At 39.1% G+C, this 22,507-nt stretch overlaps 3 protein-coding genes across 6 annotated transcripts in view; 2 read left to right on the top strand and 1 right to left on the bottom strand.

Annotated features, from left to right (window-relative positions):
• The window catches only part of LOC121891005 (T-cell ecto-ADP-ribosyltransferase 1-like), an 86,905-nt gene that overhangs the window by 20,652 nt on the left and 43,746 nt on the right, over nt 1-22,507 (bottom strand). The window lies entirely within an intron of this gene.
• On the top strand, nt 11,131-14,475 carry LOC121891007 (T-cell ecto-ADP-ribosyltransferase 1-like). The gene is made up of 3 exons (XM_042403714.1): nt 11,131-11,216; nt 11,569-11,660; nt 12,727-14,475. Exons 2-3 carry the CDS (start codon nt 11,589-11,591, stop codon nt 13,438-13,440), a joined length of 786 nt encoding a protein of 261 aa, XP_042259648.1. The 5' UTR covers nt 11,131-11,216; nt 11,569-11,588; the 3' UTR covers nt 13,441-14,475.
• On the top strand, nt 17,347-21,736 carry LOC121891004 (ecto-ADP-ribosyltransferase 4-like). Of its 3 annotated transcripts, XM_042403706.1 has the most exons (5): nt 17,351-17,465; nt 17,818-17,909; nt 18,437-18,517; nt 20,052-20,132; nt 20,873-21,736. In XM_042403706.1, exons 2-5 carry the CDS (start codon nt 17,838-17,840, stop codon nt 21,608-21,610), a joined length of 972 nt encoding a protein of 323 aa, XP_042259640.1. In that variant the 5' UTR covers nt 17,351-17,465; nt 17,818-17,837; the 3' UTR covers nt 21,611-21,736. The 3 variants fall into 3 exon arrangements, with proteins under 3 accessions (XP_042259642.1, XP_042259640.1, XP_042259641.1); XM_042403708.1 differs by lacking the exon at nt 18,437-18,517 and having other exon boundaries at nt 17,347-17,465; XM_042403707.1 differs by lacking the exon at nt 20,052-20,132 and having other exon boundaries at nt 17,352-17,465.

A 22,507-nucleotide genomic window follows, 5' to 3' on the forward strand; every position in this document is an offset into this window, starting at 1 on the left:
TCTTTAATTAGTAAAGTTTCTTACAGTAGTTTGTTATGGTTTCAGATAATACCTACCAGAATATGTCACAATCTATATAAAAATGAAATAAAGATCTTTTCATTGACACTTATTTGTAGAATGAGAGGAATTGTGCACTTTATGGCACCATAAACCTAACCCTTGATGTGCAGCATTAATCCATTATTTAATGATGAGGAAGACTTTTTATGCAGACTTTTAGGGGAAATTGTATTTCTCTTGATTTCAGGCTTTCCATGAATTTCATCTACTGAAGGGACTAGACAGATTCAAAGAATGGGATCAAATCGTGTCATTTCCAAATATTGACCGCCTGTGAAGAAATGTTTCGTAGGATGTAGAAATACTGTATGAGTCAACAGCACTAACTAATCTGGAAAAAGCAGATGCTTTTTCCACCCATAGCCTATTTCTTTTTTTCTAAGAACTAACAACACACCCAGCACAAAGCCACACCCAAGCAGCAGTCCCCTTGACAGAAACCACATGTTGGCGTTATATCTAAGTCTCAGATCTAAAGTGGTTTTTCAGTCTGTGAAATAAAGCAAACATCTGTTCAGATCTTCTCACCCTTGGTGTTGACTGGGGAGAATGCAGTCTTGACCTTTGCCCTCTCCCTGCACTAGTATAACAGGTTAATGAAGAAAAGCTGCACTCATCATGATACTAGCATCATCAACATCATCATCATCATCATCCTGCCGGAGCCTCGGCAACCACTTTCTTCCACTGTGATCTGTTGGCAGTCAAACCTCTTGCATCTCTGGCAGTGAGGATGATCCACTCCTTGATGTTGTCGGTCCAGGTTGTTGTCTGTCTGCCTCGGGAGCGAAACACAACGTGTTCCAGTGTGATGTGTTCGAAATAGCAAAGTCTCCTTTGGGTAACTGTTTCCAGAAGTCTTTTCTAGGATGAAATCATTGGATTTCCTTTCAATGTAGGATATCCTGAGGATCCGTCTGTACGTCCACATCTCAAATGCTGCCAACTTCTTTAGTTTAAGGGTCCATGTCTCACAGCCGTACGAGACTACTGGCCAGACGAGACTCCTGAGGAGGCGTATCTTAGAGCCAGTGTTCACAGATCTGTTTTTCCATATGTTCCAGCAACCCAGTCTCACATCAAAATGTATAACAGCTACGTTGGTCCACAATGCAAAACGTATTAGTTTAACAATAACGCGTCTAACATTGTGAGATGCTTATATGGTTTTTTTGGTCTATTCTTTTCTATTGGCCTGCGTCTACGTCACATGACTGTTAAGTGTCTGTCTGTGAAAACAAACAAAATGGCTGCCATTTCTTTTATTTTCAGTGGAAAATGTAACATTTTAGGATAGTTTGAGGATTAAAATGCATTTTGAAGACATTTCTAGTGAGAAATGTGCATTTTGTTCTCATAATCTTTGTTCAGTGAATGTATATGATGTTTAGTTTGTTGGTTATTATGAAACTTGTTTCAGATCTCACCAGAAAATTGTAGGAATTCAGATTCAGATTTTCTTTAATGGTCATTTTTATGCACTTTCGCTTAAAAACACAACACAGACAAAAATAAGTACAAGACAGTGCAAGACTCAATAAATAGTCAATAAATATAGCAGCTAAAAAGTCATTGAAAAGGTTTAACTGGCCAGTGAAAATATAAGTCACATAAAACAGTTCACTCTGCATCTTATCCAGAATGATCACCTTAAGATTTACATGACTGCATCTGTTAGTAGCCTTGTGGTCCTTGAGTGAAAGCTCCTGTATCTTCTCCCTGACTACATGAGGGAAAACAAGCTGTGGAGGGTGAAAGGGATCATTGATTATGCTGGATGCTCTGCTGATGCAGCGTTGGTTGCTCAGTAAAGATGGCAGCGAGGCACCGATGATCTGCAGTTCTCACCATCCTGCTCAGTCTGTGTCTTTCTTCCGCTCTGCTATTATCAAACCAGGAAGTGATGCAGTCAGTGAGGAAGCTTTCAATAGTTCCTCAGTAGAAGATGGTCATGGCTGGAGTGGGAAGGTCTGCTCTTTTCAGGAGGTGGAGGTGCTGTTGGGCCTTCTTGATGATGGCTGTGGTGTTATGACTGGAGGTCATATCATCTGTCAGATGTTCCCCAGATACTTGGTGCTGTTTACCGTCTCTACCACAGAACCACTGATGGTCAGTGGAGGATGATGGTTGGGGTCAACATGATGGTTCCTGAAGTCAACGATCATGTCTCTGGTTTTGTCAGTGTTGAGGGAAACACTGAGTTTTGCACCAAGCTGTCAGCTGCTCCACCTCACTTCTGTCAGCTGACTCATCTCCATTGCTGATGAGGCCAACGACTGTGGTATCATCAGCAAACTTTATAACGTGAAGGGATGCAAAGTTTTCTATCGTTGCTATGGTGGTTGCTATGGACACTGCTGTCGCTGAAACCTGCGTTGTGTAGTTATCTGAGTTGTTGTGTTATTTTATGTAACTGTTTGATGATGTTATGTCAATAAAAATGTAGATTTTAGAGGCGGAAATGAAGTGAATTTGAAGCTTTGTGATTGGCTGACCGGCGGAGCCACAGCCTGGAAGTATTTCCTCTCTGTCACCATGTTAAGGTTTTCTTTTAATGATATTTTAACATTTCAACACAAAAACACAAGAGTGTCCTTGATAACTCAACAATAGGAGGTTAATGTTAAGACCATCAGTTTTAATTATTTCTCCTTCGATTCTGAGAAATAAAGATTTTTTTGTCAGTTATTGTGAAACTAATACGTTTTGCATTGTGGACGTGTAGCTGTTAAACATTCTGATGTGAGACTGGGTTGGTTCCAGAGCTTGGTAGTGTTTGTGTGTGCCATTGCTATCCTTCACTTTATATCCTTGCTGTATTCGTTTGTGTCATTTAGTTCTGCGTGAGGTGATGAAGGTGATTAAATACCAGACACAGTATTTTTCCTGCAGTCCAACTGCCTTTAATAAATCATAATTGTTCCCTGAGCTCTGCAGCAAGAGGAACACACTGGACACCAACACTTACTTTATATTTTCAGCCTCCACCCAACACAACCATCAACACGAGCACCTCATGCACAGTCACACTTCACTGTCAGCAGGCCCCTGTTTCCTGTAAGATAATCAATAACACTTAAATATATGTTGTCACATCTGTTTGTACAGCTTTCAGTTCTTGCATTTAGTTCCCCTGTCCAACTATCACAGTACACTTCTAATATCATTCTTTCCTCCACGCTGCTTAGAGGCCTAGGCCACGGTACGATTGGTTTGGTGCTGTGGTGGAAAACTGTCCTTCCATGAATAGGCCAGTAACTATGCAAAGAAAACATTTACATCTATAAGAGATAGTTCCCAAGGGAATACAGAAGGGGAGGATCAGTAATATCACATTTCAATCTTCTGTGTGTGATGAGCGAAGGCTGCTAGGCCATGTGTACTGGGAGAAATGTGGAAGAGGCCAAATACAGCTGATACATGTTAGAGACACCATTGTTTTCTGTAGCTGAGTCATGTCTGGATTATTACCAAAGTGTTAAGATCAAGCAAGGTGATGTTTAGCAAATAAGCTCCACATTAGGAGGGGTTATGAGAGGTATATAATTTAATGTTTTATGATTTTTCATTAGGTTCTTCATCCCGGGATCAAGGCCTCAGTTTGCTTTGTATTGCTCTTTATGCAGAGTAAACCTATTCACACTGAACTCTACCAGCTTCCAGTCTATTTCTTTGAGTCTTTCTCTTATAAGTTTTGAGTTTAATACTAAGTTGTGGGTGACCTGAAGATTTATTGGCCCATCTGAAGATTTCCCACAACAGTGCTGTTTAACAGTTCACAAGTACTGCTGTTGGGCTCGAGTCACTGGGACTACCACGCTACCTGCTGCCTATCAGCTGGTTGTCAGGTTCTGACAAGGCTTTAGTCATTGTGGTAGCACACTGTGTTGAGCGATAGTAACACAATAACTTATCAGTGTGTAATCACTGTGTATTAAAGAAGTCTCCTCCTCCTAGAGGTTTATCAGCCCGACACAGGGGCCAATGTGCCCCTCGTTCTAGGCTTACCCCCCGATACGATGGCTCCTGTCCCAACAACGTTTTTCCTTCTCTTGAGGGACACAAATGAGCATTTCTACCATATTAGAGAATTGTTAGAAGACAAGGGGCCTTACTGATGATGTGGTAGAAAACACCTGGATCAGTGGGTTGATGAGTTCAAAAAGATGACAAGTTTCTGTCTTTTAGCAGATCAAAACAATCTACTCAGTTTTATTCAGCACACAAAACACACCAGAAAAAAAAGTTAAAAAAAAAAAAAAAAACAACATATAAATTACTAAGAAGCTATTACTGGTTAAATTCAAAACTCATTTCATTTGTTATACAGAAAACACACATTATAAATAAAAAGGCATCTCATCAGTTACAGAAGAACAGAACATCCAAAACAGGCTGTTCTAAGAGTTCATGCAGCATACATGTCCAACATATGACTCACTTAACCCTTGTATTACATTCACTTTTTGGACCCTTGGTACTGTTCAGGTCAAATTGACCCAGGACATTATTTGGGTTTTAAAAGAAATAAAATACAGTTTTACATAACAAAGCTCCTTAATCTATGTTGTCTATCTCATTCCAAACAATATAGATTGTCATGGATAGCGGAGCAGGTGGATCCAAATACAGAGACCAGAAAGACTGGACTGCAGAAAACCACATTTATTCTCAAGGCTGGGCAGGAAAAAACAGAAGCTGGCTTGGCTGAGCAGAACTGATGACAGAAACATGCAGGCTACTAAACAGACAAGCACAAAAACCACTTGGTTAGGGTTAGGGAAAGATCATGGTTTGGGTTCAAATTTAAAAAATAAAAATAAAAACAACAGCAAATGTTCTGACGTTTCACTGAAAACACCCGGTTTTGTCAGTTGAAATGAGGTCTCGAACCGTGCTCTCTGCTGATTTCCAATTTTCTTCCATCAAACTAACTTTCTAACCATCCACCGTCCCCTCCTCCTCCCGGTGTGAAAGTCAGCTCGTACATATCTCATGTGAGTTACGTCGCTGTTAAACATTCTGATGTGAGACTGGGTTGGCTCCAGAGCTTGGTAGTGTTTGTGTGTGCCATTGCTATCCTTCACTTTATATCGTTGCTGTATTCATTTGTCATTTAGTTCTGTGTGAGGTGATGAAGGTGATTAAATACCAGACACAGTATTTTTCCTGCAGTCCAACTGCCTTTAATAAATCATTATTGTTCCCTGAGCTCTGCAGCAAGAGGAACACACTGGACACCAACACTTACCTTATATTTTCAGCCTCCACCCAACACAACCATCAACACGAGCACCTCATGCACAGTCACACTTCACTGTCAGCAGGCACCTGTTTCCTGTAAGATAATCAATAATACTTAAATATATGTTGTCACATCTGTTTGTACAGCTTTCAGTTCTTGCATTTAGTTCCCCTTTCCAACTATCACAGTACACTTCTAATATCATTCTTTCCTCCACGCTGCTTAGAGGCCTAGGCCACGGTACGATTGGTTTGGTGCTGTGGTGGAAAACTGTCCTTCCATGAATAGGCCAGTAACTATGCAAAGAAAACATTTACATCTACAAGAGATAGTTCCCAAGGGAATACAGAAGGGGAGGATCAGTAATATCACATTTCAATCTTCTGTGTGTGATGAGCGAAGGCTGCTAGGCCATGTGTACTGGGAGAAATGTGGAAGAGGCCAAATACAGCTGATACATGTTAGAGACACCATTGTTTTCTGTAGCTGAGTCATGTCTGGATTATTACCAAAGTGTTAAGATCAAGCAAGGTGATGTTTAGCAAATAAGCTCCACATTAGGAGGGGTTATGAGAGGTATATAATTTAATGTTTTATGATTTTTCATTAGGTTCTTTATCCCGGGATCAAGGCCTCAGTTTGCTTTGTATTGCTCTTTATGCAGAGTAAACCTATTCACACTGAACTCTACCAGCTTCCAGTCTATTTCTTTGAGTCTTTCTCTTATAAGTTTTGAGTTTAATACTAAGTTGTGGGTGACCTGAAGATTTATTGGCCCATCTGAAGATTTCCCACAACAGTGCTGTTTAACAGTTCACAAGTACTGCTGTTGGGCTCGAGTCACTGGGACTACCACGCTACCTGCTGCCTATCAGCTGGTTGTCAGGTTCTGACAACCGACCCTTGGTACTGTTCAGGTCAAATTGACCCGGGACATTATTTGGGTTTTAAAAGAAATAAAATACAGTTTTACATAACAAAGCTCCTTAATCTATATTGTCTATCTCATTCCAAACAATATAGATTGTCATGGATAGCGGAGCAGGTGGATCCAAATACAGAGACCAGAAAGACTGGACTGCAGAAAACCACATTTATTCTCAAGGCTGGGCAGGAAAAAACAGAAGCTGGCTTGGCTGAGCGGAACTGATGACAGAAACATGCAGGCTACTAAACAGGCTGAACATAGAAACACAAACTCAACGGAACAAAGGATCAAACAAAGACTGACTCCCGAACCAAGACTTAAATACTAACTGAACTAATAAGGGAACGGGGAACAGGTGAGCAGACACAAGGGCAGACTGGGAGAGACACTGGGAGGAAGGCAGGGCTGATGAAGGATAATGCAGGGCAGGTGTGAGGAGGAGAACATGAACACAGAAGGACAAAACAAAGACAAACCATAAAAACCAAAAACACAACAAGCACAGTCCAACCAAGAAAGGAACCGAAATAACAGAAACTCCCTCAAAAAGTCCAACTCAAAACAGAAAAAGTCTGAGAGCATCTGATGGACAATGACAACCAAGGAATTCAAAGACAGACTCACAAGAGTCTCCAGAGTCAATGACAGAACCGTAACAGATTATATGATTAATATATGATTAATGTTTGCAGTTACTCTGTTAGATCACATCTAACAATGGAAGTGTCATTCATTCTTTATGATAAAGTTATAATTTATGTAAAATATCCACCACAATAAAGACTTGGGTGGCATAAATCATGCTTATCTAGGAAAAACTGAAATGTTTTTATTGATGTTTATTATTTTGAACTGATATTCTCAATTGATTTTCACCTTTCTTTAATTATAATCAAAGCCGTGAAGCAAATACAGGTGATGAACAACAATTGAAACATGAGAACCAAACTTAGATTGTTTTATTCATTTCCTCCCGCAGCTGGCTGTGGGACTCCTCCTGGTGCATCATCTTCAATCTCACTTTCATACTCAGAACTTATTTCTACATTATGCTCTTCCTCTGAAACATCCTCTTCTTTCACTTCACTGTGTCTCACTCTCTTCAAATATTAACTCCAATGTCCTCTGAGCAGAGAATCCTTTGCTCATATTGCTGGTGGAGGATTGTGGTTGACGTGAAGAGTCCTGGACTCGAGTACTACAACACTGGGTTGAGCAAAGTTTGCTTTTTCTAAGAATCTAAGCAGGTGTATCCTGCCTAAGCAAGAGTTCTACCTGACAAAGCTAAAAACACCAGCCTGATCGCCAGAATAAAACATTATCTTTGTACGTTTCTGCAAACCACGGATACGTTAAATGACTATGTTTCCGTGTTGGCCATTATCAGTTAAATAATGATGTTTGATGATGTGACAACACTGTGTTTAAGGTCTGGTTAGGTTAAAGCACAAAAACCACTTGGTTAGGGTTAGGGAAAGATCATGGTTTGGGTTCAAATTTAAAAAATAAAAATAAAAACAACAGCAAATGTTCTGACGTTTCACTGAAAACACCCGGTTTTGTCAGTTGAAATGAGGTCTCGAACCGTGCTCTCTGCTGATTTCCAATTTTCTTCCATCGAACTAACTTTCTAACCATCCACCGTCCCCTCCTCCTCCCGGCGTGACAGTCAGCTCGTACATATCTCATGTGAGTTACGTCGCTTTAACGCTTCTAACTATGTCATTTTAGGAATGTTGATATGATATTAGTATTACACATGTTGAAATGTAGGGATGCAACGTATCCATGGAAACATACAAAGCCAACATTTTATTCTGGCAACCAGGCTGAAAAATACTACAACGCACAAAGCAACACCCAAGCAGCAGTTTCCATCAACATTAACCACATGTTGACGTTATATCTAAGTTTCAGTTTTTCAGTCTGTGAAGTAAAGCAAACATCTGTCCAGCTCTTCTCACCCTTTGTTTCCCAGCTGTTATAAAAAATTATGATAACACTGTGTGTGTGCTACTATTTTACACAGATCATGAGGAACTGCAACATCAGCAGATTCATCAGCTAAGGTTAAAGGAAGTTCAGCACTATATTTGTAAGAGTTGTATGAGAACATGTCATCTGGGGGTCAGTTTTGCAGGTTGGCTCCTCAACAGGAGAACTAAAAAACAGTCATGATGTTATCTATGAAGTCTACACTTGACGGATCAAGAACTGAAACGCCCACCTACACTGTATAAAAACCTGTTGTAGGCGCTGCTCGAGGAGCCTTTTTCTTTGTAACCTCATCCTGTGTGTTGCATTGTGAAACGCTCCTTCTTGCACAAGAAAATAAATTCTGTTAAACTTTGATACTTCGGCTCTGGTCTCTATTGTTTTAAAGGTTATTACGAAGAAATTCTTTTGACACCAACACTAGTATAACAGGTTAATGAAGAAAAGAGCAAAGCATCTTTATTAGTTTGTACATGTTGGATCTGATACATCAGAGGATCAGAAAGGACAGGAAAAAAAACCCTTTTTAGTTTCTGTGATTTGGATCATTTGGTCAAAGTGAAGTTTTTTATATTTTCCAGCTGTGCAAAGCAGATGACTGGATGAATATTGACAGCAGAGTCAGGATTATACTGACAGGAGTCTCTCCAACACGCCTCCTCATCACTTCACTTATATTTCTGTTCATTTTCTGTCCAAACATGAAGGTCTGAGTGTCTGACAGGAATAAAGTTTTATTGATTTGTTATCAGTTGGCCTAAAACTGGTCAAATTAGAACATATTGAGTGAGAATGTAAAAACCTCCAGGCTGCTACAACCAACAAATACACAAACTGAGCTGTGATTGGATCCTTTAAACAGATGTGATACCAGTAATACCAGTAGTGTCCAGCAGGTGTCGCCACCGACTCAAAAGCTTTGACACCATTTTAACCACAGACATAAATACAGTTGCATACAAAAGTTTAGGCCCTTGACAAATAATATATTGTGGTGATTTTTTAATTGACAAGATGTAAACACATCCTCTCTATGATATGTAAAACTCTAAATTTTCAGCAAACAATAATGCATATTTAATTTTTATGTCATAAATCAAACAGAAATAAAAACATCATTGTGTGTAAAAGTTTGGGCTCTACATAGTCAGTAGTCAGTAATCCTCCTCTGGCAGATATCACAGCTTGGAAACACTTTTTGTAGCTAAACATCTCTCAGTTCTTGTATTTGATATTTTCTCTCATTCTTCCTGCAAAAGGTTTCTAGTTCTGTAATATTCTTAGGCGTCTTGCATTCACAGCTCTTTTAAGATCTACACACAGGTTTTCAGTAATGTTTAAGTCAGCGGACTGTGAGGGCCGTTCCTAAACGTTCAGCTGGTGTCTCTTGAGGTCGGTGGATTTCTGGTGGGACGCTGCACCACTCCTGAGTCTGATCAATCTTCCTGCAGGTTTTTGCAGTCAAATGTGGGTTTTAATTTGTCTTTCTGACCAGCATAAAAGCAGTTCTCTTCCAGAGTTTTCTTGATCTTCCAGATCTCATCTTGACCTCGACAGTCGCCCTAAACTGTTATCTCTTAATTACATTTCACACTGTGGAAACTACAAGCTGACAATACTTTGCTGTCTTCTTGTAGCTTCCTGCACTGTGGGCATCAATAACTTTCATTTTCAGTCTTACACAGCTGCTTAGAGGAAGTCATGGCTGCTGAGTGTTTACACAAGGTTTGAAGAGTCACAGTATTTGTAAAGCTTTGAAACCGGGACCAGTTGACATTTCCTAATGATAATTGTTGACTCGCCTCAGGTGTGCACATGCCACAATGATGTTTTTATTCTGCAATTTATGTCATAAAAAGTAACTATGCATTAATGTTTGCTGAGAATATTGTGTTTTATGTTCCATATCATAGAGAGACTGTTTACATCTTTTCAATTAACAAGTCACCAACATATGCTTCTTGTCAAGGTGGGGGGGCAAACTTTTCTAGCAGCAAACATCACAGCGTCTGTAAAAAACCTGAAGCTGATCCACCACTGTTGTGATCACTGCAGGTACACTGCAACATCAGGTAAAATAGCACAGTACTACTACTGTTAGTATGACAGCTGACTGCAGGAAGCTATCAAGTCAGATATTATTAGTAGCAATATTACTACTACAGTTACTACAGTATTCTCGACCCTGCAGGGCTGCTACTACTGTTACTGCTACTACTACAGCTGTGGTCCAGATTGACACTTGCATTAGATTTTGGAGTCCATCAGAACCAGCTAACACTAGTATCATAATGAGTACAGCTTTTCTTCATTAACCGATTATATTAGTGTAGGGAGAGGACAAATGTCAATACTGCATTCTCCGCAGCCAACACCAAGTGTGAGAGCATCTGAACGGATGTTTGTTTTACTTCACAGACTGAAAAAGCACTTGAGACCTGAAACTTAGATATGACACGTGAGCATGTGGTTCATGTGGTTCATGTTGATGGAAACTGCTGCTTGGGTGTTGCTTGGTGCATTGTAGAACTTTAAGCTTTGTCAGTCAGAGGTGTTGCTTAGGCAGGTTGTCCTTATATAGATACTAAACCTTTAAGTGGTGTTTGGGTCAAAGTGACTCATTTCTACTACGGCCGCTAGATGGTGTCTGTCACACAAAAGTAACTAAAGGTCACTTTTAACGACTGAATTTAAGACCTGTACTGTTGTTTTTCTTGGGAGGACGGCTGCATTCTACATAAGTTGTAGCAAATCTGTAGTTGTGAACAATTTCAACTCTACATTCATTTTATTTACACCTTCATTTGCATTTTTTTACAAAAGCTGAGCAGAAAAGATGAGATATAGTGAGAGAAGGGAGGGGAGGTGAAATCATGTGACCACAGAGAGTTCGTGTCGTCTCTGACAGACTATAAAACCTCTGCAGTCTGACTCCTCTCTGCTCTTCCTGCCTCCTCAGCATCTCAGAGCAAGTGTTCAACACAGGTAAAAACTCTTTGACACACTAACGATGAAATACTTTCAAATATGAAGATCAGGATTTTACACCAGATTCACTTAATAATAACTGAACCTAATAGGTGTCCTCATTTATCAATGTATTAAGTTCATTATTATGCAATAACATTATGTTTTAACGTTTTTACAAACTTTATGTATTTGTGTGTCACTATGGTGACAAGCTGTGGCTTTGTGGTGAGCTGTGTGTCTATGGTATTTATAAAAAGAGACGACCATGAGTCCTGTAGAAATATTAAGGACCTGCTGTCTAACCAAACCTTTTGACCAGCAGTCAGCATGTCACACTTCTTTATTTGTGTATGTTCATGTTGTACAGCTGTTTTCCTGACTGCAGAGATGGCAGTGCCCTGCACAATCATCATGGCTGGTGTAGGAGTTATAGCCTCTATCTTGCCCATCTATTTTTTGGTGAGTAACACATTCTGCTAACAGTGAGGGACATTTTTACATTTACTTTCCACTCCAACATCATGTGTGACAGATCTGTAGACACATCAGACAAAGTCCTGACAATAACGAGACATGTGCTGTGTGTTTTCTGATTGATGAAACAACATCTGAAGTGTAACTTCATGTTGTGGTAGAAAAACCACGAGAAGCTTTTTTCAGATTCAGAGCTCCAGCGTTGTTTCCTGTGAGGGAGGAAGTGAAAGCTGCATCAAGGTACAAAGTGCAGCGAGTGGAGAGGTTTTAATTTAGTCTTTTAACTGCAGCAGTGAATAAACATGTTAATAAAAATGTCTCCAGTCAGAGTGAAGTCTTAAGCTTCAGTTTTATTGTCTTTATACAACAGAGGATTGATCAGTCAAACCTGTTGAGTGTATTGAACGTTAAGGTTTGTATGTAACCAACTTGTGAGTGGACGGTATCATCTTGTTTTATTCCATGAAGTCAAGTTGGTTGTCAGCTCAGTTCCAGCCCTGTCTCCTACTAAATGTCTTTATATACTAGGAAATAGTTTTCCCATTGTGGTAACAAACGTAATGGCTGCTTGAATGATGTTTGAGAGCAGAGCTGTAGAGGAGGATAAACACACAGAAACACTGTTAAACCAGCGCTCAAAGTGCAGAGTTCACATCCTCAGTCCTGTGTGTTCAGTGTTTGGTTACAGTTAGTGAAAGATGCTGCTTTCACTTCAATGTTCATAAACTTTCTCTCTGTATTAAACAGAGACCAGGATCTTTCTCTGACCTGAACCAGGTGCCGTAAACCACAGTCATAAAAACCTAAATATTGCTGTGTCACTACCAGCTGATATTAGTCTGCAAAACAATAAAACATGTTATCAGTCAACGTTTTATTGACACGTTCAGTATCAACATTTTCTCATCATGTTGACAGAAAACATCATTCAGACTGCATTAGGTTTCCTTCAACCTGTATTTACTGTTGCACTTTATATAAGTTGGTTTGAATAAACCATAAAACCTTTGTTGTGTAACATCACCTGTTCCTTCCTTCCTCTGCCCACTAGAGCGGTTCTTCCCCACCTCCACCGGATCCAATTCCACTGGACATGGTTCCTGAAGCTGTTGATGACAAGTACGATGGCTGCACTGAGGAAATGGAGAAGAAAGTTAAAAGCACATATTTCAACAAAGAGAATGTGGGAACATTGAAAATGATCTGGGAAAAATGTTCAAAAAATAAACACCCAGAGGATAAGGCTCTCACCATAAACCACATGCTGGCAATCTGTGTCTATACATCCAATGACATTTATGCAAAATTCAATCAAGCAGTGCGGACCGGTAAGAACATCTATGGCAGCACCTTCCCATTCCATTCTTTACATTACTGGCTGACTACTGCCATACAAACCCTGCATAGAAACCAAAAAAAACAAGACTGTCAGACTACTTATAGAAAAACCGATAAGGAATTCACTGGCAAAGTTAACCAGATAATACGATTTGGTGCGTTTGCCTCCAGCTCTAAAAGAACAAACCTTACTGACTTTGGTAACAAGACCTGCTTTAAAATTGAGACCTGTTCAGGAGCTTACCTGAAGCATTATTCATTGTATCCAGACCAGGAAGAGGTGCTTATCCCCCCCTATGAAACATTCAAGATAACCAAGATTATTGAAGGTCAGGGTAAATTTCCAGATCTGGAGGATTGTGAGAAGGTCTTTGTTTTGGTGAGTACAAGAGATCAGAGTAACCTAAACTGTAAAGCTGCGCACTAACGAGAGATCAGAGTTTCCTTCTACTGATGGAGAAAATGCAATAAAATGAGTTTTGTTCTGTAAACTATAAATCAATCAATAAATCTATAAATCACTACAACAGCTGTACACGGTTTAGCTCCTAACAACATGTCCATTTCCACTTCCAACCAAAACCTGTTGGCCGCACCGCGTGCCAAATTAAAAGCCAAAGGCGACTGTGCTTTTGCTGCCCTGGCACCCAGACTGTGGAACAATCTCCCAGCTTCCATCAGATCAGTCTGTTGACTGTTTCAAAAAACACCTGAAAATGTACTTTTTTAGGATGGCTTTCCCATTAAATTCGATAAATTCAAGTATGAGCTCCTGGCGATGACTGTATGCTGTCTGTGTTCGTATGTGCGTGATGTCTGTATGTGTTCCTGAATGTGTCTTTTTTGGTTTTCTTGTCCTCTTTTCTTTGTGTGTCAATATCGATGTAATGCACTTTGTAACATGTTTAAAAAAGTGCCATATAAATAAAGTTTTACTTACTTTCTTACATTTCCCTGATTGATGGCCGGATCACATGATCCTGTTTAAGGTGCGACAGGTTGTGTTTCCACATCATTTATTGTCCAAAAGCCTCAAAAGCCAGTAAAACTGTTTCTTTCTTTTAAAAATTATTATTGTCGTATTGTTTTCATTTTTGATTTTATTTGAAATATTGATTGATGTTGTGGTTTGTTACTTTTTATCAGCACTATAATGTTGTTGACAATGACAGTAAAGCTGATTCTGATTCAATTCAATATTCTCATAACTAACTGAATAAAGAATAAACTCATCACTCATCATCTCCTCCCAACAAACACAAACTGCTCCTGTTTGTTTTCTAAGAATGAGCTGACAGCCGTTTCCTGACATGTAAATTCAACATCAGCTGTTTGAAAAGATATTAGAGAAACATCATATTAACATGTGATGTTCAGTATAATAATGTTGTGTTTCCAGATGTTTGGGAGCCTCCTGCAGGTCAGAGGTGGTACTGCTACAGGTAACAGTTTGAGGTTAATAAATGATGTTTTGTGGCTCAGAAGTTTCTTTTCTTTGGTTTGTTCAGATGGAAACTTGAATGAGACGCAGCAGAACGAGACTTTAAATCAAATGTTCTCGGGTCTCTTTGGATTCAGCAGCTAACAAACTCCTCATACATTTAATAACAACGTGCAAGTTTATTCATGCAGCTATTGATGTAGCACTTTTCTCCTTATGAAAGTAACACAGCAATTATTCAACCAATGAGAATTTGGTCGGAGGAGAGCATATTGACCAACTAATCAACCAGCCGATCAGGAGACTACAGCCCTACTTAAAATGTATCAAAAGATACTAAAATACTAATTTTGGGCACCTCAAAATCACATTTAAGCAACAAACTCAATTCCTCCAATTTAGATATTTTATTAGGGATATGGTACCGTATAGATTGAGGTTGTTTTAACCATTTGACTCTTAAAGCCACAATCCCCCATTAACGTAATCCCTGACTAAATGTGATTTGTGTAAATAATGAGTTTTGTTTCTTCATATGAACTTAAAAATTATGGAGTTAGATGACTTAATCACTTTTGGTGAAGTGGACAGAGAATGGCAAGGGTAGATAAACCTTGATAAACCTTCAGCTTTAGACAAAATAATTCAACCCAACATCGATAAATCAGAGCCAGTGATTTAAAGACTTGAACAGCTTTCAACCTCAATAACATTTAAATCTTCTCTGCTATGCATTTATTTTGTTTCCACTAAACCGAGGTGTTTTACCTCTTCTTTAACTGGGATATTGGATGTGCTACTCAGATCACTGCTATGAACAGCCACAACTTCACATTTTCTAAGGTTCAAAGTCAGATATGATGCTTTATGCTGATGGAGTAAAGATTGATCTTGTCAATTGCTTTTTTAACCATATTCTTGTTTTTTAAAAATAGTGTTGTATCGTCAGCAAATTGGCTAGTCATGAATTCTTTCCCCAGTATTTCGATATCTTGTATATTGGGGAGTTTTTAAGGAATATCGCAATCAATTCTCCAGCTAAAATAGATAATAAAGGACTAATCGGGCATCCCTGCTGAATTCCCCATTTAATCGGGAATCTTTTTGAAGAGCCACTGCCCAGTCTTCGTAGATTCATCAGTGCATCGCTTCATTAACCTCATCAGCCTTATAAATCTCAGAAGTCATCAGCCTCCAGCAGAGTCTGGACTCCATGGGGGGATTTATCTTGCTGCTGCTCAGGACTGATGTCCCTCGATTCAGAATCTGTCTGTAGAGTCGCAGCGCCAAAGACTTTTGACACAGTAACACTCAATCATCAACATCTTCTGTATAATAAACAATTATTTTTGCTTCATTCACTTGTCTCCCCTGATTGAAATGCTATTTTTTATGGCTATTGTTTACATCATTGTTTACACCATGGGGCGGAGCAGGGTAATCAGCTTGGTGAAGCATGTCTACAGAAGAGAAGTTTTAAAGGGTATGTGTAAAGTTTTTGTGTTTATTTGTGTTTTATTGTCTGTGTCATGTTGTTTTATGTTCTGTGTCATGGATCTCTACGGGGGTTTGCCCCGACTTTGAAGCAGCTATATGTCATGTAAAAATTAAAATGAAAAAGTATAAATGGTACCAAGGAAGCTTATAAAACCTCTAGCAAATAAATTTACAATTACTCCTACTGCTACTGCTTCTACCACAGGTACACTGCATCATCAGGTACTGCTACTACAGCTGTGGTCCAGATTGACACTTGCATTAGATTTTGGAGTCCATCAGAACCAGCTAACACTAGTATCATAATGAGTACAGCTTTTCTTCATTAACCTGTTATACTAGTGTAGGGAGATGGCAAACGTCAAGAGTGCATTCTCCCCAGTCAACACCAAGGGTGAGAAATCTGAACGGATGTTTGCTTCACTTCACAGACTGAAAAACCACTTGAGATCTGATACATGTGACACGTGAAGATGTGGTTCATGTTGATGGAAACTGCTGCTTGGGTGTTGCTTGGTGCATTGTAGAACTTTGAGCTTTGTCAGTTAGAGGTGTTGCGTAGGCAGGTTGTCCTTATATAGATACTAAACCTTTAAGTGGTGTTTGGGTCAAAATGACTCATTTCTAATTTTTAACAAAAGAAAATTATACAAGGATATAATCTTTCAACCTGAAACTTCATGACCTTGGGTTATTTTCTGTGAAGAACATGTAAAAGAAAAGAGTAATTGAGTAGACATGCTACAGTCCACCACACATTTATGTCCTTCATACGTCCTCTATCAGCAGGAATCATAAAAAATAATGTTTTATGGTGTGACGACACTGTGGTGAAGGTCTGGTCAGGGTTAGGGAAAGATCCTGGTTTGGGTTCAAATGATCCTTTGAAACATGGTTTGGGTTAAAGTTTCTACTTCCTTAAAGTTGGACAACCTTCATCGTCATGGCAACAGCAAACAACACGACAATCATAGTTATGGTTTTTAAAAAACTGTCCCGACTCTCAGTTGGAAACGTGAATCAAACAGCGGTCTCCTGCAGCTGAGTCCACTTTTTGCCATCTATCTATCTGTCTAACCAGCCATCCAACCCGCCTCCTCCTAATAAGGAAATTTATCACCTTATGTAGACGTCACTTCTCCGGGTCATAATTACTACGGCCACTAGATGGCGTCTGTCACTCAAACGTAACTATACGTCACTTTTAACGACTGAATTTAAGACCTGTACTGTTGTTTTTCTTGGGAGGACGGCTGCATTCTACATAAGTTGTAGCAAATCTGTAGAGTTGTGAACAATTTCAACTCTACATACATTTTATTTACACCTTCATTTGCAGTTTTTTACAAAAGCTGAACAGAAAAGATGAGATATAGTGAGAGAAGGGAGGGGAGGTGAAATCATGTGACCACAGAGAGTTCGTGTCGTCTCTGACAGACTATAAAACCTCTGCAGTCTGACTCCTCTCTGCTCTTCCTGCCTCCTCAGCATCTCAGAGCAAGTGTTCAACACAGGTAAAAACTCTTTGACACACTAATGATGAAATACTTTCAAATATGAAGATCAGGATTTTACACCAGATTCACTTAATAATAATTGAACCTAATAGATGTCTTCATTTATCAGTGTATTGAGTTCATTATTATGCAATAACATTATGTTTTAACGTTTTTACAAACTTTATGTATTTGTGTGTCACTATGGTGACAAGCTGTGGCTTTGTGGTGAGCTGTGTGTCTATGGTATTTATAAAAAGAGACGACCATGAGTCCTGTAGAAATATTAAGAACCTGCTGTCTAACCAAACCTTTTGACCAGCAGTCAGCATGTCACACTTCTTTATTTGTGTATGTTCACGTTGTACAGCTGTTTTCCTGACTGCAGAGATGGCAGTGCCCTGCACAATCATCATGGCTGCTACAGTACTTACAGCCCTTATGCCACCCATCTATTGTTTGGTGAGTAACACATTCTGCTAACAGTGAGGGACATTTTTACATTTACTTTCCACTCCAACATCATGTGTGACAGATCTGTAGAAACATCAGAAAAAGTCCTGACAATAACGAGACATGTGCTGTGTGTTTTCTGATTGATGAAACAACATCTGAAGTGTAACTTCATGTTGTGGTAGAAAAACCACAAGAAGCTTTTTTCAAAGTCAGAGCTCCAGCGTTGAAGAGCGTCTAGAGATGAAGCGTTCCCACCTGATCATTGGAGGAGTTCTAGTCCTACTTGCTGCTTTAAGACTTTCAGTCCTTGTCTGGTGGTTTAAGATTAATATTAACATTTATTTATTGTAATTTCTCATCACTCACATACATTGAAACTAAATGTATCCTCTGCATTTAACTAAACCTACACTCACACACTAGGAGCAGCTACAGAGCAGCGCCCGGGGATCAACTCCAGGTCTTTTTGCCAGTTTCTTGGTCAGGAGCTCTGACAGGAGTATTAACCATAACATACATGTCTTTGATGGTAGGAGGAAACCAGAGAACCCAGCAGAGACCCACGCAGACACGGGGAGAACATGGAAACTCCACGCAGGGACCTGCCCATTGTGGTGAGTAACACATTCTGCTAACAGTGAGGGACATTTTTACATTTACTTTCCACTCCAACACCATGTGTGACAGATTTGTAGAAAAAGTCCTGACAATAACGAGACATGTGTGTGAAGTGTTCCCATCTAGCCTAAGAATTTCTCATCACTCACATACATTGAAACTAAATGTATCCTCTGCATTTAACCCAACCTACACTCACACACTAGGAGCAGCTACAGTGCAGCGCCCGGGGATCAACTCCAGGTCTTTTTGCCAGTTTCTTGCTCAGGAACTCTGACAGGAGTATTAACCCTAACATACTATGGCAAGCCGTTTTAACATTTAATAGCTAGACTGGATATTTATTGCAGATATATATAATTTGATTCTTCATAGTCAAAATGAACATTTCAGATATCCACAATTCATTCTTCCTAGGACAAATGACGTCACTTTTGCCATTCGTGTGTATTGGGCTTTCAATTTCCGATATCCACAATTACATGCTGGATATCTAGAATAAACATTCTGGATATCTGAAATACAATTCTTAACAGTCATAACTGAAGTCGGCATTTGCTTTCAGTGAAAAAAGAAAAAACCCGCCAAAAGTGGTCACTAGATGTCGCACTACGCATGTCCTGAACTCAGAGGTGATTGTTACTGAGTGATGATCAGATCAAACTATCAAACTAGGCAGCGCTGATCAAATATGAATCAAGATTCTGTTACTGCGTTGCCTATTTCTCACCTCAAATGTTTTCAGAAACATATTTTAGTTACTGTTTAGCTGTACAGTGAGATTACTTGTAACGCGACCGCCATGTTGAAAACAGCAGAGCAAAAAACCAACCACTGCCCAAAACACAGTACGTTGATCTACATCAGTTACGATTTCAGGTATCTACAACTGAATTCTGGATAGGAAGAATATCCACAATATTTATATAGATGTCCAAAACTGTATTTTTCCTAGTAAAATTGAAATTGTGGACATCCATAATGATATTTTTACTAGTCAAAATGTATTTATGTATTTTTTCATTTTGGATTTCTGAAATTAGAATTATGACTGGTAAGAATTGTATTGCAGATATCCAGAATGTTTATTCTAGATATCCAGAATGTAATTGTGGATATCGGAAATTGAAAGCCCAATACACACGAATGGCAAAAGTGACGTCATTTCTCCTAGGAAGAATGAATTGTGGATTTCAGAAATGTTCATTTTGACTTGGAAGAATCAAATTATATATATCTGCAATAAATATCCAGCTATTAAATGTTAAAATGGCCACTTATACTTTTTAAAGATTTTAAGATATCGTAATGTATTTTTGACTAGTACAGTCAGTTGTAGATATCTTGAAATATAATTTGTTCTAGTAAGAATGTTATTCTGTATATCTTTAATTACCATTCTGACTAGTGAGAATACCATTTTGACTAGCAGAAATGCTATTCTGGATATCTAGAATGTAATTACAGATAGGAGTGTGCTTTGATGATGTTAAAACAGTTTGCCATAAACATACATGTCTTTGATGGTAGGAGGAAACCAGAGAACCCAGCAGAGACCCACGTAGACACGGAGAGAACATGCAAACTCCACGCAGGGACCTGCCCATTGTGGTGAGTAACACATTCTGCTAACAGTCTTAAGCTTCAGTTTTATTGTCTTTATACAACAGAGGATTGATCAGTCAAACCTGTTGAGTGTATTGAACGTTAAGGTTTGTATGTAACCAACTTGTGAGTGGACGGTATCATCTTGTTTTATTCCATGAAGTCAAGTTGGTTGTCAGCTCAGTTCCAGCCCTGTCTCCTACTAAATGTCTTTATATACTAGGAAATAGTTTTCCCATTGTGGTAACAAACGTAATGGCTGCTTGAATGATGTTTGAGAGCAGAGCTGTAGAGGAGGATAAACACACAGAAACACTGTTAAACCAGCGCTCAAAGTGCAGAGTTCACATCCTCAGTCCTGTGTGTTCAGTGTTTGGTTACAGTTAGTGAAAGATGCTGCTTTCACTTCAATGTTCATAAACTTTCTCTCTGTATTAAACAGAGACCAGGATCTTTCTCTGACCTGAACCAGGTGCCATAAACCACAGTCATAAAAACCTAAATATTGCTGTGTCACTACCAGCTGATATTAGTCTGCAAAACAATAAAACATGTTATCAGTCAACGTTTTATTGACACGTTCAGTATCAACATTTTCTCATCATGTTGACAGAAAACATCATTCAGACTGCATTACGTTTCCTTCAACCTGTATTTACTGCTGCACTTTATATAAGTTGGTTTGAATAAACCATAAAACCTTTGTTGTGTAACATCACCTGTTCCTTCCTTCTTCTGCCCTCCAGAACTCCAGCTCTATTCGACTGAGCATGGTTTTTAATGCTGTTGATGACATGTACAAAGGCTGCGACAAGAAGATGAAGAAGAAAGTTGAGAAAAAATATTTCAAAAAAGAGAATGAGGGTAAATTTGAAGAAGCCTGGAAAAAAGCAGAAAAATGTTCAAAGAAACAGAAAGACCGAGAGGATAAGGCTCTCACCAAAAACCACATGCGGGCAATCTGTGCTTATACATCTGGCTACAAAAATAATAAAAATGATAAAAAACTTTATGATGAATTCAATGAAGCAGTCCGGACCAATAGGACCATCTATGACAGCTCCTTCAAATTCCATTTTTTACATTACTGGCTGACTACTGCCATACAAATCCTGAATAGAAACCAAAAAAACCAAGGCTGTCAGACTACTTATAGAAAAACCAATGTTGCATTCACTGGCAAAGTTAACCACATCATTCGGTTTGGTGCGTTTGCCTCCAGCTCTAAAAAAAAAGACCTTGATGACTTTGGTAGCAAGACCTGCTTTAAAATTAAGACCTGTTCAGGAGCTTACCTGAAGCATTATCCAACCCTTGAAAAAGATGAGGAAGAGGTGCTTATCCCCCCCTATGAAACATTCAAGATAACCAACATTATTGAAGGTCGGGGTAAATTTCCAGATCTGAAGGATTGTGAGAAGGTCTTTGTTTTGAAGAGTGCAGGAGATAAAAGTAACCTAAACTGCAAACTTGCATCCAAATGAAAGAGCAGACTTTTCTTCTACTGATGGAGAAAATAAATAAAATGAGTTTTGTTCTGTAAACATCATAAATCAATCAATAAATCTATAAATCTCTACAACAGCTGTACTGAAGTCAGTCATCGTGCATCACAACATCATCTATTACTGTGTACAGTATCAGATGTAGGAGCATCTGTGCTGTTTGACATTGATTTCTATGTGCAGCAGACTGTATGTCTCTGTATGGAATCAATACATGTGTGATATAATAAAAATGATGAATGATAAACTACCAACACAGACATGAACACTGACTGTCTCTAACAGTGTTTCTGGTCTGTTGTCAAAGACACATTTCCCTGATTGATGGCCGGATCACATGATCCTGTTTAAGGTGTGACAGGTTGTGTTTCCATCATTTATTGTCCAGAAGCCTCTGAGCAAAGGAAGAGCATAGCATGTAGCACACTGCTGACTGTTCACTGACAGAATAACTGAAGTGGTGCTGATCATTCCCAGCAGCATCACGGGGCTGACAACTGCATGGATGGACCATTAGATTCAGAGTTTTTCCAGCTCGGAAAGAAACGTGATGTTGATGTTTTGTCTGTTATACATGATTGTAATCACTTTAAAATGATGATCAGTATTGGCCATAAATATTCTGATCAAGTCTTTCTACACTTTGTTTTAATCAGAAACTAAATGCACTGATGCTGTTTTGGTACTTTTACTGAAGTAAAGGCTCTGAGTGCTTCCACCGCTGTATTTAACTACCCAAATAAAGAATGTTAACACGTGTGCAGCGTCAACAACAAATAAACAAACACAAACAGTCAGAAACTCATTCAGTCATGTTGATGTTGATGGAAAGTTTCCAGCAGCTGTTTGACGTCCTGCAGACTGACTGCAGCAGCT

This window comes from Thunnus maccoyii, chromosome 23 (genome assembly GCF_910596095.1).
Source record: "Thunnus maccoyii chromosome 23, fThuMac1.1, whole genome shotgun sequence".
NCBI lineage: Eukaryota > Metazoa > Chordata > Actinopteri > Scombriformes > Scombridae > Thunnus > Thunnus maccoyii.

Bases quoted from the DNA above. Each gene is read 5' to 3' on its own strand.
- LOC121891007 (XM_042403714.1), top strand. From the start codon at position 11,589: ATGGCAGTGCCCTGCACAATCATCATGGCTGGTGTAGGAGTTATAGCC. The intron at 11,661-12,726 runs GTGAGTAACACA...TCTGCCCACTAG, and splicing joins TCTTGCCCATCTATTTTTTG to AGCGGTTCTTCCCCACCTCC.
- LOC121891004 (XM_042403706.1), top strand. From the start codon at position 17,838: ATGGCAGTGCCCTGCACAATCATCATGGCTGCTACAGTACTTACAGCC. The intron at 18,518-20,051 runs GTGAGTAACACA...CTTTGATGGTAG, and splicing joins GCAGGGACCTGCCCATTGTG to GAGGAAACCAGAGAACCCAG. The intron at 20,133-20,872 runs GTGAGTAACACA...TCTGCCCTCCAG, and splicing joins GCAGGGACCTGCCCATTGTG to AACTCCAGCTCTATTCGACT.